The sequence below is a fragment of the Struthio camelus genome, chromosome 6, assembly GCF_040807025.1.
Source record: "Struthio camelus isolate bStrCam1 chromosome 6, bStrCam1.hap1, whole genome shotgun sequence".
Lineage (NCBI taxonomy): Eukaryota > Metazoa > Chordata > Aves > Struthioniformes > Struthionidae > Struthio > Struthio camelus.
In genome coordinates, this window is record NC_090947.1 from 25,938,098 (window position 1) to 25,952,983 (window position 14,886).

Below are 14,886 nucleotides of genomic sequence, written 5' to 3' on the forward strand. Positions count from 1 at the left end.
CGCGGCGGCGCAGCGAGCGCGGACCTGCGCCGCCGGCCCCGGCCTGCCCGCCCCACGGCGCCGGCCCGCCGCTAGGCCCCGGCGCTGCCCGGGGCCGGGGCCGGGGCCGGGGCCGCGGCAGCGCCGCTGCGGCCGCCGCGCCCGGGGGAGGCGGGGAGCCCCGGCGCAGCGGGGCGGGCGGCCGCGGGGGCAGCGCAGCGCGGCGCGGCGCGGAGGCTCCGCCGCCCCCCGCGGGAAGCGGCGGCCCCGGCGCGCAGGGCCGCGGAGCGCCCCCGCCCCCCGCGCCTCTCCCCCTTTGAAAACTGATCTTTGGCTCTTCGCGTGAAAGTGATTTGAATTTGGCTCGGCGGCGCTCTGCGCAGGCGTCCAGCTGCTAGCATGCTGGCTCCTTGCAAAGCAGCTGTTTTGGGTTTGAAATTCCAACATGGCAGAGGCTGCAGTCAGTCTTCCCTTCAAAAACTTGGAATGATTTCAAATCATAGGCACCTTCACTTAACCCGAGCCCCCATTCATCAGCAAACACCTCGGATCGATGCTACTCTAACCTATCGGGTTCTCGTACCAAATCTCCAGGTAAGAGGGTCTTTTTTTCGGTTTTCCCACCGCCGTTTTAAATTTTATTTAATCTTAAAGCTCTCTAAGACAGCCATGTATTTTTTAATCGCCCGCTTGTGCCCGAAATACTCTGTCTAATTCGCGGTCGCTTTTTGCTGTTAAATACTGCGCTCTGCTTTCCTAATCGTAGTCTGGAAAGTACAGATATACAATCGCAGTGCATGGTTTTTCCTCCTTGATCACTGCCAACAATAGTAGGCAGATTAAGAGTTCGCGATTGCGAGCTCCCTCCCCACCTCCTCCTCCTAATTGGATTTATTTTTAAGTTGCATTAAAAATAATAAACCGCAGCTAACGCGGGGCTGGACTTTGAGGCAACTAACTTCTGAGTAAATAAGCGCAAATAAGAACCTTGCAAAACAAAAGTTGGGTTTAAATTGCCGTGTCTTAGCTTGGGCGGGGGGGGGGGGGGGGCACGAATGTGTCAGAGGAGCTGTTGCAGTAAAATGTAAGCACATCGGCTTGGAGGGGGTACGGCGTGGTGGGCGTATTGTTGGCTCGGACCGGGGAGAAAGATGTATAATTTAATGGTATATGCAACGCACTGATCCTATTACTGTCCTCCCCGGAGCTCTTGGTAGTTTCAATGGGAGTGAGTGGAATTGACATGGACTTGCATTCCTGGTCATGTGCTTTTTTTTTTTTTTTTCCCCCCCTTTCTTTCTTCTCTTGTGATCTGAGATCCCCTTTTTGTTGATGTTGCTTTCCCACTTAATTATATGCATGTAGGTTAAATGAATACCTGACGAAAGGGCCCACGTTTCAAGGCAGTGACATTTGATAGCTGAGAGGAAAAGTGGCTTTAATGAAAAGCAACCTTTGGAATTCCTGCTTGTGAAAAATCCAATTCAGCTTTTTGTGCTGCCAGCAAGAAATGATCAGTAGCACCAGTGTTTATGGTATGTCCGTTTTGGGATCTACTTCCTTTGCATCTAAATAGCAAAGACAAATTTAAATAGCATGATAACGCACGGAGGACTCTGCATGCAAATATATTGTAATAAATACCTAATGTTTAATAGTAAATTTTCACTTTTATATGTAAATATATATGCGCATTTTTTTTCTCTTGCTATCATTTGTTTATCATTTCTGCTTTGGTTAGAGCATTAGTTTTGTCCGTTGTATTGATCTCAGTTGTAAAACCTAAAGTTGCATGTTACTAGCAGTGCACTATATACACCACTGAACTCCAGTGGTATGTAAATTAGTAAAACTCGGTGACTGGAGAAGGGGAAAACGCATAGCAATGGCTATATACATCTGTCTGTCTGTGTGCTTGCACATGCATTCCTAAAGTATATCTTTTTCTATTTCAAACCAATAATATTTGAGTATTTACTTGAACTCCAGCTGCTTTCCCCTCTCCTAGTTTTAGCAAAATCATCTACTAGAGGTTTTAACTGAAGTAGGGGGTGGGGGAATGTTTTGCATGTAAACAAACAAAAATGCTGTTGTGATCGACTGTTTAATAAGTGGTATTTTATGCTCAGTTTACAAGTGTCTGGTTCCCACTGCTCTGTTCTCAACGTGTTACAGAATGAAATAATCAGGTGCTGAAACTGGCTTCATTTTAACGGTCACTCTCCAGCCCCCCACGCTGCCTCCTCCTCCAAAAAAAGTCAGATAAAATGGAGCATGGGGAATTTCAGCAGAGCTCCTTGTGGTGCAGTGGATGCACCTCTCGGTATTCAGTTAAGGCTAAAGAACTAACAACAGAAGTGACTATTAGTCTGTTTTGTGCAACCAAAAGGGGGGTACGTGCACTTTTAATAGCGTATGGTAGCAACAAATAAGGATGGAGAGAGACCCTAGGAGAGAGAGAGCGTGTGTGTGTGTGTTTGGGGTAAGGGGGAGGTCTGGCATGTGTGGCTGATGATCTCTCGTAATAACATATCTGAATGCAAGAAAGAGATTGAGAGAGCAGTTGCACAATGTGCACTCCTATGCTGGCGCTGTAGGTGACTATATTGCTAAACATATCCTGGGTGCTATACGATGGGAATGATCTGATTGCATTTTGCATTTAGAACTTGTTGACTTTGAAGCGATCAATAAGGCGACTGTTTATTTTAGATGCACATAATTTGCCCTGAGAAATGTTTTAAGGAGGAGAGCGAGCGAGAGCAGAACATTTTTTTTTTCTTTTTTCTTTTTTTTTTTTTCCTGGAGCTGTTGGAGCGAATGTGATTGCCAGATGGGAGATTTCCCTCTGTGATGTTAAAGCTGTAATATATATTCAGAGCAGATTGGACTGCTGCTTGTGATGAGGATATTACATTTATAAATTTTAAATCGGGAATCGGACAGTGGGCTGAGAGCTGAAATTGGATGGTGTGGATGGTTTGGACCGCTAAATGCGATTCCCAGATAATAATAATAATTATAGTAGCAGTAATATATATCTGTATAATAAACACAGTAGTGTTAGGCAGCTATATATATATACTATCGTCCTTAAGTGTATATTTCCAAACACAGTTTCTCCTCTCTTTTCCCCTTCCCCAAAACATTTAGAGGTGGCTGGGAGGGGGTTTTTAAAGCCCGCTGTTAAGAGAAAACAAGCATAATCAGGTTCCTGTTTGGGGGAAAAGTTTTGCTACAATCCTTGCTGCGGATGCACCTCTTTCTGAGTTTTTGTTTTGCCCGTGTATGTGGCCTGACAGTGCCACAATCCTGAAAGGCTGGAAAGTGGGAACTAGTCACACTCCAGCAGCTCTGCTGTTGCAAATTAAAAGTGTGTTGTGGTCAGGAAATGAAAGCTACAATGTCTCTTTTGAACAAGTCGTTTATCAAGAGAAACATCTATCAAGCAGTGACTTGTCACATTGATCCTCTAAAAGTTAGGTCCGTAGTGGAAGCTGCTTTGATGTTTTTGATCCCAAATTTATAAAATTGAAAAAGCTGGAGAGGGTAGGACCGATTTGCGCTTAAAAATGATTCCACTCTAGGCGTGACAAAATCATCGAGAATCTGTGATACTGAGCTGGTAAACCAAGGAGGTATCGGGTCTTCTGCCTAATTTTTAATTTCTGTTGAAAGTTTAACTTTGCTGCACATGCATCTGTTTCCGTACTTTTAAAGATCCTCTCTTTATGCCCGTGCGTTATTTCGACAGGGGTATTTTCTGGTTCAGGAATACATCTGTTGCTTTCAAACTGAGCCTTTTTCTGCTGTTGTTTTTGTGATGGTATTTATAGGTTCAGTTCTTCAGAGGTGGTAATTTCAGATTTTTTTTTCCCCCCCCCTCTAATTTCAGTCTTGTTTCTCCGCCTGTATTTGTAATCTTGGTTTCACCTCTCCTCCCCAAAAAGCAAAGTTTCTTTTACTGTCAAAGTAATGTTTATTGCAAGCGAGATGCATTTGGAGACATCTGTTTGCACAGCTTAAAACATGCTAAGAGTCCTGTTAAGTGTGTCTTCCCCTTCTCATCCTCTTTTTGTTTCCATTTTTGACATGCGAACCATGCTTTCATTCTCAGCAGCAGCAGTGTATTTCAAATTGAACAGAAAGTTGAAGTTTCAAGTAAAAAAGATCAATGCAAAGTCCAGACCCATCTTTTTCCTTACCTACTTTTATTTCCAACCATTTGAATTGTTTAGCAACTTTTTAAAAAAGTTTTTCATTTTGCATGAAGTTTGTATTTGGTTTATCAAGGAATTCCTCGGATTAAAAGGAAGAAAGAGGTAGTTTTGGTGTCTCCCCCTCCCCCCTTTTTTGGTTAATATATGAGCGTAGCCTTAAAGCAGGATGTTTGGGCTTCTTTTCTCCACTATCCTAAATGAGACTAATACTGCTTATGGATACTTGCTAGAGACCCATTTGCAAATAGGCAGCAAACAGAAGCGTGGTGGGAGTTTTGGTGAGTGTTATGCTTCCTAATTAATCATGTTTGAAATGAAGGAATCATAGCATGGTAATAAAGGCTCATTGTTGTTTGATGTTTGTAACAGGATGTGACTCCTACGTGAATCTGGTGGGTTTGGGGTTTTTGTTGTTAGTACCTTCAGTACAGGATCAAATTGTTTTTATTTATTGGAACATCTGCGCAAACACAGGGATGTCTGCTTCCCTAATTCTAGCAGGACTTTAAAAGTCTGACGATTGTGTTGTTCTTATTATCTTCATTGTACAATTCACAGGAAAAAATGACAATCTTAAGTCATAAGCTGCTTTTTAATCTTTGAAAGACTCTTATGTTTAAGCAGAGTCAAAAATGTTTGTTTTTTTCTTACTATAGAATTAACTACTCCTCTTTTTCTAATAATTGATTGTTAAAATAGCTCTTCATGAACTTTTGTGCCCTACTTGCTTACACATACACAGTAAAGGACAGTAGCTAAAAATATATTTCAGAATAGTTTGTATTCTAGCCCTTTAAACTGTAAAAACACTTGGATGGTGTTTCTGTTCCCTTGTTTTGTTTTTTCATATGGTTTTTTTTTATCAGATGTGTCATTTTTAGGCTTTATTTTTCACCTTTCAATTAATAACAGTACTGTATGCGATGGAGAAAGATGTTAATCTGTTTCAGACTGTAAAGCTTCAGTTTCAAATTTTAATTAATTAACTAAGGCTATTTTATGCTGCAGGAAGAAGGTTTGAAATCTGCTTTTGTTTAGATGATCTCCTCCTTTCTTTTAAATATGATTCCTAGAGGAAAACGATTCTGTATGGTTGCTGTCAATACGTTTGTTCAATGAATGCATACAAGAAGCATTGAATGTAATGACTGATCTTCCTGTAGTCTTAATCATCAATTAATAGGCTTATCTGCTTGTTAAGAGTGGGTTTAATGGTACAGAATCAGCATGAGATCTGTGTATATGGAACATTTGTATGTTGTTTATAACAGAATTACTTGTGATCTAGCATTCCCAGATCTAATAATAGAAATATTTGGCTCTTTGCCTTTAATCAATATATCCCTTAAGAGAACAAACTTCATACAATACTTTCATAAAGTGCCAGATATGTTGATACGGAGTTGATAAATTTAATTACTGGGATTTTACATTGATTCATTGATCTTAGGATTGGAGGAAATTGTTCTGCAGACATTTCTGAAGTATTGGAGAATATTGTGCATCAATAAAGCTTGATTAATTGATCAGTCATCACTTTTTTTTTCCCCCTCTTGAGTCATTGATAAGGAAAGGCATAAAAGAATTTGAGATAAACTAATTAGAAAATTTCATTTGTTATTAACAGAGCAGATGAGAAGCAAAACGCTATGCCTGTGGAAATAAGATAAACTTTGAAGTGAAATTGTGCCTATTGGACTCAATCCTTAGCTGGTGTAAAATGGTTTAGCTTTAAAGAGCTACAGTGATTTGCAGCTCCTAGAATCTGGCCCACTGTGGCTTTTTCAGGGATTTTTTTTTTTTTTTTTTTTTTTTAGTACTGTTCTTTGGCTCGTTGGAAGCTGTTTAAAATCAGATATTATGGCTACCAAAATATATGGAATTTTAGATAAGCATCTGATCCAAAATGAATAGTATAGCTATAAAAGTAATTTGAAGAGCTGTAAATTCAGGATTGCGTATCCCTGATATTGTTGCAGAGTATTAAACTCTTGCTGCTAGAGATGCTATCCTCTAAGTGAAAACTTATCTTCCTTATGGGAAAGATCACTTCAGGGAACTTTAGGCTGGGAAAAGGGCCTGGAGTTCTTTGTTGCTAAAATAATAATAATGAAAATTGCAATAAATAGAATTAGGGATATTTTCCAGGTGAGAAAATCTTACTGGGGTGTTTGCTTCCATTTCTATGAGCCATGTGACCTTTTCACTCTGTGTCAAGGATATTTTTTAGATAGTGTGAAAAACGTAAGCATAAGGAAATTTCCTTAAGATTCTTCTATTTTCCTTTAAAAAAAAAAAAAATCTCAGAACAACATATACAGGTCCCTTAGTGGAACTGTATTGCTTTAACGGATGATAGCTAACACAGAAGAACAGAGAAAATCCACTTGCAATATGTTACCATAGGTTTGACAAATACAATCTTATCCTTCAAGGAGCAGAGAGTCCTAGACTGTAATGGAGGTCAAAGGAAATCTAAGGCTTTCAGTCCTTTAATAATTGTACCTTCCACCCCCCTGATCAGCATGTTAAAGATAAAGTGTGTATATGTATTGTGTTTCTTAAAAGATAATTTGTATTTGCAGCAACCTACTAAATACAAGTGGACTTCGCTACTATTGCTTCTAAATACCTGTTGATGTTGGTCTAACTGCGTAACCAATGAGGGTGAAATGGAAAGGCAAATAGTTGGTCAGTCTTGGTTACCCCAGTCTTGAGCAATTGGGAGGGAAACTGGGCTTTGACGGGTCCGTTTGGAGAACGGGAAGGGTACTAAAAAGTGCAACCTGCAGAGAAAGCACTGCCGATTAAGAGCATACGTAGTTGTCTGCAGGGATGAAAATGTAGAATTAATGCTTCCCTTTTGCTGAGTTATAGTGCTACAAAGTGCAGAGATGCACAGTATGGTAATAACAATATTGTATGTCTGTTCCTATAGTGCCAGTACTGGTACCTGTCAAACATATCATAATACTACTCTTATCTGTTTAATCACATAGGCAACACTTCTTGCTACAATGGCTATTGTATTTGCACAATAGAAAGAAAAGTCTTGCATTATTATACTTAAATAATGGATACAACTTTATGTTCTTTAAAGTGCCTTTTCTGCATATGGAAAAAGTTTCATCTGCTCAGCTATAATTAAAAATAATGCAACTGCAGAGGACTGTCATGTCACTTACTGTTGTTTTTTTTTTATAACATGTTATTAGGGGTGCAGTCTAATGTGCCATGAAACTTTGAAGTAGCAATTATTAATCGTATTATTTAACTCTGTTATTGAGAGTATAGTTTTTGTGTTCTTTATAGTACAGCTATTGCTAGTATGTTGTTAGTTAAATTGGAAATATCTCAAAAGTGATGTGTACAAAATGCTGAGGTTATTTTGATATGGTAGCAACTTTGATGCAAGTGTATTTTTGTTCCAAGTTCCTTGAAATCACATATCGCTGGGACTTTTGGCCATCTGTGTTAACCCTTTCTTATTCTACTTCTAACGTGCCATGTACTCTTTGTTGAAGCAAATGGTTCATTCTCTGTATGTGAATCGCTCAATGCGTGAAGATGTATGCCACAATTTATTTTGTGTTATATTCTTAAAAGTGTGCATGTGTCAAGCTGGTTATAGATTGGTGGTGATAAATTGGCTTCAATAATCTGTATCTTATTTGCATTAATATTCTAGCAGTAAGAGCATGCTTTGGTCAGACTTCATGATCCAAGATAGCTGTCTCTCATCCAATTAGGCAGGTCTGAATGAATGATTCCCTGATATGGGTCATAACCAAACTTTTTTATCAAACTGAAGATGAAAAACAAATACTTAAGGGACACATTAATGCATGTTTGTGTGACTCCTGCTAATCTGAATGAAATGAATATTGAGAGGAGATAGGAGACGGGGCTGGAACTGGTGGATTACTGGGGCTTGCGGAAGAAATGTATCTTCGCACTCTCCTTGAAGGTTTTTTTTTTTTTTCCCCTGATTTATTTCAGACTGCTGTTTCCCTTCTAGTATCTTGCAAATAACATCACTATTTTCCTCTGAGAATTTTTCCCACCCCCTGTCTCCTCCATTCTAGTATACAAGCAAGTCATTAATAAAAAAAGCATTTATATAGTGAGCTTGAAATATCACTTAATAAAACTACAAGAACTGTACTGCTGCAAAGATACTCATATATAGTACAGCATATGTTAAAGCATGTATGTGTCTACTGGAGACATGGCGAGGGGAAAAGCCAACAATTACTTTACGTTACTGAGTGACAACGGAGGGTGGATGGGAAGGATAAAGGTATATGCCAAAATGATTAATCCCTTACAATAGGATCAATATTAACATTTTAACCATTATGAACTGACAGCCCTGCTATGCAAACTTTTGTGATAGCTGTGCTTTTAGATGAAAAGTAGCTTATTTATATACTGTGCCACTTAGTGTGGGCATGTTAAAAGAATGAACTTATTCATCACAGACTCTGACAAACAGGTTAACTTAACCCGTCTTTCTTAGACCTGGCTGATTACTTCACCCTCCTGTGTTGACGTATAGAAAGAAACAGTCAGACTCTATCCTGGAAGAATAAGGCTTGCAAGCACTGACTGATATAAGGTATCCCATTGTGATGCCTAAACCAAATCAAGCATCCTTTTCAAGTAAAGCTTAAGAAACACAGAAAGGAACAGCAAAGATGTATCTGAACACACTTGAAGGTGCACCATTTACTTTCAAAAGAGATTTCTCCCATCACTCGTGGATAGCCCCACCGCGACGAGAGATATCAAAAGAACTCAGAAGAGTAACTATTCTTTTATGTCTTTGGGAACTCGGATGCTTACAAGATTGTTTCTGAGAAGGAGAAGAATTGATCCTATTTTCAGTCCCTTGTTGTTGGCATTTGTGGACCGCAGCACTATATACAGTATTGTAGAAATACATTCTTGGTATATGAATACAATTCTCTCTCCTCTTTTACAAGAGTAGTGAATGTTGCTGTATGCGTCAGTTCAGTTTGGACTGTATATTTCTACGAGTTAAATTCTGCACTCTCTGTAGAATTGTTTCATTATTTAAAATATATTTGGAGTTTGCTGAAGATCTTCACACTTAATTGATAGGCTAAATGCATGATTAAAATAGAGAAATTCAAAATGAAGATAGTGTGTTTTGTTTGTTATGAAAGTAAGATAGGATTAAAGTCACCTTTGACAACAATATTTGCACTGGGTCGCTCCAGTCAGAAAACTGCTGGATTTGATGTGAATTAGCAAAATTCAGATTTCTTAATATTGCAGGAGACTGAATGTCCTAGGTGTTCCGCTGAACGTGCGCTTTGGCAATGGCTAATCAACTTAGTTTACGGAATCTATTTTTGTGTTTGCTGTTGTTAGACCTGCAGCTTTGTACTGTGAACCACGTAGCTGTGCTCATGCTACGTTGAACGTGCTATAAGTATCGGGCAGATTTTCTCTTTTCAAGATATGTAGTGATTTTTCATATCTGTATAGACTTGCTGATAGCTCTTTATTTCTTAGCCCCTGCCTTAGATAAGGGCTGGAATAAAGGTAGTTTGGAAACTGCAGCAATTGCAGCAATTAACCTTTTTTAATCATAGATTTTTGTTTTGTTCTTTGGCTTTTCCTTTCATACTCCTGTCCCTTACAGGAGTTCTTTATGCAGCAAAACTGTGTATTTTTTTTGCTTTGCGTTTAGCAGCTTCAGTGGTAATGTTAATTTGGCTGATACCATGCTACTCCCGTTGAGAAACGTCATCTATTTCCAGGTTAACGTTATTGTTGGTAGAGAGCTGAAGCTGGAACTGGTCAATCCCATGTAATGAGAGGTATGAGCACTTCTCGTTGTTTGGCCCCTAGCATTTGTCAGCCAGACAGTCATGTGAAAGGCATGTCTTAATATGCAGAGAACATCTTTGTTGAGACATAGGTTTAGTTAACTAAATTTGAGAAGCCTTTGTTTTAAGGTTTGCTTTTTTCTTTTAAAAAAAAAATATATATACACACACACACATATAACGTTAGGTCTAGGTAGAACATGTCTGGTTATGTGTTTGTAGAGATTGTGACTAACCAGAGCCTTAATTAATGGCATTTCTAAAGTTTTCACTAGTTACTAACGCTCAAAGAGTTATAATGTGATATTTCTTCCATCACTAGGCAGATTATTTATATGCTAAAGACTGATGGACAAGCTGTGCCACTAATGTTCATTTAGAAGCAGTAATTTTCACCACTGATTAAAGAAAGATGTTTTGTTGTTTCCTGAATAGGTAATGAGCAGAATACGCTCCTCCCTCCCCCCCCCCCCCCCCAAGACGTCAGCCTCTTTAGGTACGGTAAAAGATGCTGCTGGCGTGAACTTTAGTTGCGTACCGCTTGCCCGCAGCGTTCCTGCCTGTTCTGGAGCGGCTGGACTAGCCGCGGTTGGAGCTGGAGGGCTCCCAGTAGCCGAGGTAACATCGACTCTCGGCAAGCGCAAGTCAGGTTTCCCCTCCTGGGTGCTAAGTTGTCGGAGGTGCTGCGTCCCTGCAATCTTGATTCGCTTTGGGTTTGCAGGTGTGCAACAAATCCGTTCTCCAGGAAAACAGTACGCGTTGGCTGTATTGGCACTACTTAAAAATTTCTCTCCCGAGGCGCCAAAGCTGTATGACAGCGTAAATAGGGCTTTTAATTTTTTCCTGGTGGATGTAAGAACGCATCTTAAAATCATCAGAACAAAAATGCCTGTGTTACTTAGAAGATATAGTGAGTGACTCATTTGTGATTTTTGGACGGAGGAAACTTTAAACTGAGTTCGTTAATGTGTAAACATTCCCGTGAGCAAAACGGAGGAGATGATGTTACTCTAATTGCAAAACCTCCCTTGGTTACCTTCTCCCTCCTCCTGATCCTCCTCGCCCTTCCCCCTCCCCCCCATGGCTTTTTTAAACAATTATGGGCATTGTGCTCCTTAATGGTGCGGAGTTACTGTAAAGATAGATGTCCTCAAATAATGAGTTTCTAATAATAATCAGAGTGAGCTGGGTTAGATTAAACTGGTTTGGTATTGAAATCTTACAATGTGAAAAAAGCATGCCTAAAATCTGAGATATATTTACAGGAATTAAGCCTATTTACAGAGCACTAACCCAATTTTGTATCAGTGCATGTGTGAGGGGAGGGAAGAGTAGAGGGATATGTGTGTACGTACCTGTATTTTTCTCCACCTGCTTCTAAAACTTCAGAATAAGATTTTTATTTTTTTTAGTACAAAATTCCTTTTTATTTTCTGATAATAAAATCTGTTTACAATCACACCGTATTAATTAGCTGCCCTGTTTACACTGGAAAACCCTTCAGATGACTTCTGGCCCTGCTCTTCCTTTTTCTCCTTGTTGCTTCCCCCAGCACCCCTACTTCCCCCCCCCCCCCCCCCAAGGTTCATAACAATAGATCTGTTGCTTTCTTCCCTGGTCAGAAGTTCTGAAGGGAAGTAAATGAAAGTGTTACTTACTGTCACAGATAACGGTTACTTTAAATAGTTGTCACAATATTGGTTGGGAAAAAATTTTTCCTAACAGGTATTGGATCAGCAAGGCCCTGCAGTAAGCAGAGCAAAATAGTTTAACTTACGGTTTAGGAATGCATATGCCATTTAAATGGAAACAACCCCCCCAAATCTGCCACATACCTTTTGGGGTTTGGCAAACAAAAGGTCGCTTGTGCGTTCTGGATTCCCCTGGGCTTCAATTTGCAGTAGCGTTATTTAAGGCCAGCTGATATGAACCTATTGCGGAGAAATAGCAGCTCTCCTTGCTGTTTGCTCAAAACCCTTCTAGTCCCGCTGGCTCCTTGTAACCGCATTGCCCCAATCCCCCGCCCCGTTCCCATCCTCTCCGTCTTATCCTGCCACTGCAAAACTCTTTTATGTTTGAAATATCGTAAATGCGGGAATCCCGTGCTTCTAAAACACAGAAAAGTGCCATTCTGCATGGTCTTACTGACATCTCTACCAACACACATGTAATTCTATCTTCTGACTAAGATCAAGGCTATAATCACTTTAATATCTGTTGTGTCCTCTACCAGGTGACCTGCAGTCTTTCATTGTGAAGATAAGAGACCCTGATATAATAAGTTATTTCTTCTCCAAGTCTCATCTTATAGAAAACAGTAACCATAAACTGAGCCGTAACTGGTGCCCACTGAGCGTGCCGCGAGGGTGCCGGGCGGCTGGACAGCGGGCACGGCCGGGGGAGCGGGAGCAGAGCTGCCTAACAGCTGCGTGCAATGCATGTGGGAAACACTACAGCCTCCCTGCTCATTGAGTAGTGCAGCTGGATGTATTTTATTGCTAATAAAATGGCAGTCTACTTTATCATTAAGAAGCCTTTTTGAAATGGCAATTGAGGTGCAGCTCTGAGCTTGGGAGTTAGTACCCGTTAGCGGAAAGAGCTAAGAAATAGATAAGCGGCGTTGCAGAACGTGGGTGGAAGGTTGGTGAGTAGTACGTGCCTTGGCATGGCATCTGCCAGAAACGTGGTGTGTGTGTGTGCGTGTTTTTTTCCCCCCCCGCTCTAGTTTTGAAAGGTGTAAGGTATTCTGATAAGCACGGGGTGGGGAGGGGGGGAGAAAAAGAAAAGGGAAAAATACTTCCAAGCAAATCATTATAGCATGTCTCAATGACTGTGCTCCACACTTAGATTTAATTAGAAGACAACTGCACTGGAAAACTGGTCATTTTAGTCATAGTTAACGACTGGTTCTCTCCTACCCCCAATCAAAACCGATTATATGCTGTGTCGTATAATGTAATTTCTACAAGAAAATTAGGTATGAATAGGCACGATAGTTTTGTGTAGTTTCAATAATGAGGTTTTCATTAATGATGTTAATTTATCATTTAACTACTCTTTTAGAGGTGAAAATAACTGTTTTCCTTGAGTTGTTTCTTTTTAGTATATATACCAACCAGTATCACATTGGGGTATTTTGTGAATGTTTTAAGCAAAAGACTGTAACTGGATAGCTATTAATGTGCTCATTACATAGTAAAAAGACAGTGAAAGAAATGAAAGCTTGTATATCCAGGTTTCTCATAGGACAACTACTTTCAAGAGGAATGTCTTTTATGTTGTAATGTAATCTACTAGCATGTGGTTTCTTAAGTGTCAGGGGTAGTTCAACGCTGTATTTCAGACAAGCAAGTTTGTTTCCTAGTTAACTGTAATAAGACTTGCTGCCAGTGGTAAGATAATAGAGATAAAAATCGTGTGCAGTTTAAAGAGAAAAATCTGTCCATCTGCATTTGTGCCCCCAAATCCCACTTGGTGATATGCTGGTGGGGCTGAGCTGTTAAACACTCTGTGGGCTCTATTCTCACCTGATGTATGATTGACTAGATATATTGGAGCTTTTTACCTACTGCCAATGCAAAATTTGACCTTGTTTTTATCCTGGGAAGTTTTTGCCTTTAAAAAGAGCTGCGCTTTCTTACTATCCACCTGTGTAGTCATAGTATTTTTCATTGTTGTTTGTAGGGTGTGGTCTCCGTGTTAGAGTCGTAAGTAGCTCGAATCTGAAATGATGCTGAATAGATTTTATTTTTTAATTTTGATTCTAAAGCCCAATTGTGGGAATTGATATATCATCTTAAAATTTCAAATCTACATTTTATGCATGGTGCCAAAGCACCCAAGAGCTCATTAAGCAAAGACTTTTTCAATTATATCCTGTGTTTATGCATGTATTTATACTCGACAGGAATCCTTTGGAGGTTTTGTTTGCTGTATTAATGCTTATGGTGTCTGAGAGTACATAAAATGTACTTTAAAAAGAAAAAAGAGTAAACACTGCTTACAGATCCAGTTTCAGTAGCTTCCTCTGTTTTTTTCCAAACTGCTGAGAAGCGAATGGGTGAGACACCCGGCCTCTAGGGGGCACGCTGATAACCTCCTCTGCTAGACCTTCACTGGCACAACAAGCCCTACCCAATGTGTTAATGTTGGCGCCTACATAGAGAATCAAAGTTGTGTTGCTTAATAAAATCTCTGTGTATATCTCATTCTTCCTGGAGTATTGCTGTAGTAAGTGGTTTGCTTTCCTCCTTCTTTTTCTTTCTTTTTCTTGTTTGTATGGAGGAGTGTCTTATATTTCTTATGCTGTTTGTTTAATGTTTTTTTTTTTTTTTTCTCCAGTGGTGATCTTTCAGAAAGTGAAGAATCAAATCCACTATGCTATAATCATGTGACTCACTTATAGTCGATTCTTCACTTGGTGGAAGTCTTCTTTTAGGTATACACTGTTCTTCATGAATAAAACTACGGAAACCAGCTCAGCTCACAGTACTTGAGACTCGCTAAATTATGCGCTAGAACTTATTACGTACTAAAATCTAGATAATAAATAATTCAGGTGGGAATAAGCCCTGTTAACCCCACTCCAGTTGCCTAGGTTCAGTTGCCTGACCCATCTGGTCTTGCAAAATGCTGTTTTGTAGCTTTTCATCCTGTGGACCAGGTACCACCACTGATATTTATGTGAAGTCAGACTTGTTCTGCGGTTCAGATGTTTGACTGAGTATGCCACCATTGGAAATAAGAGGATCACCAATACTACGAATGAAACCGGTGCTCTAGTTCAAATCTGCATTAGAGCTAATAGAAGTAGAACAAAAAGGCAACTA

The 14,886-nt window shown here is 39.9% G+C and overlaps 1 protein-coding gene across 2 annotated transcripts in view; it reads left to right on the plus strand.

The window, feature by feature from the left end:
* Positions 1 to 351: 351 nt before the first annotated feature.
* Positions 352 to 14,886, plus strand: part of FIGN (fidgetin, microtubule severing factor) — a 97,862-nt gene continuing 83,327 nt past the window's right edge. Inside the window, exons 1-2 of one of the 2 annotated variants that reach the window (XM_009676161.2) lie at positions 352 to 573; positions 1,345 to 1,514. In XM_009676161.2, the coding sequence (XP_009674456.1) occupies positions 1,490 to 1,514 (25 nt within the window). In that variant the 5' untranslated portion in view covers positions 352 to 573; positions 1,345 to 1,489. The remainder of the gene's footprint in view (positions 574 to 1,344; positions 1,515 to 14,886) is intronic. The other variant, XM_009676162.2, reaches the window with a different exon arrangement.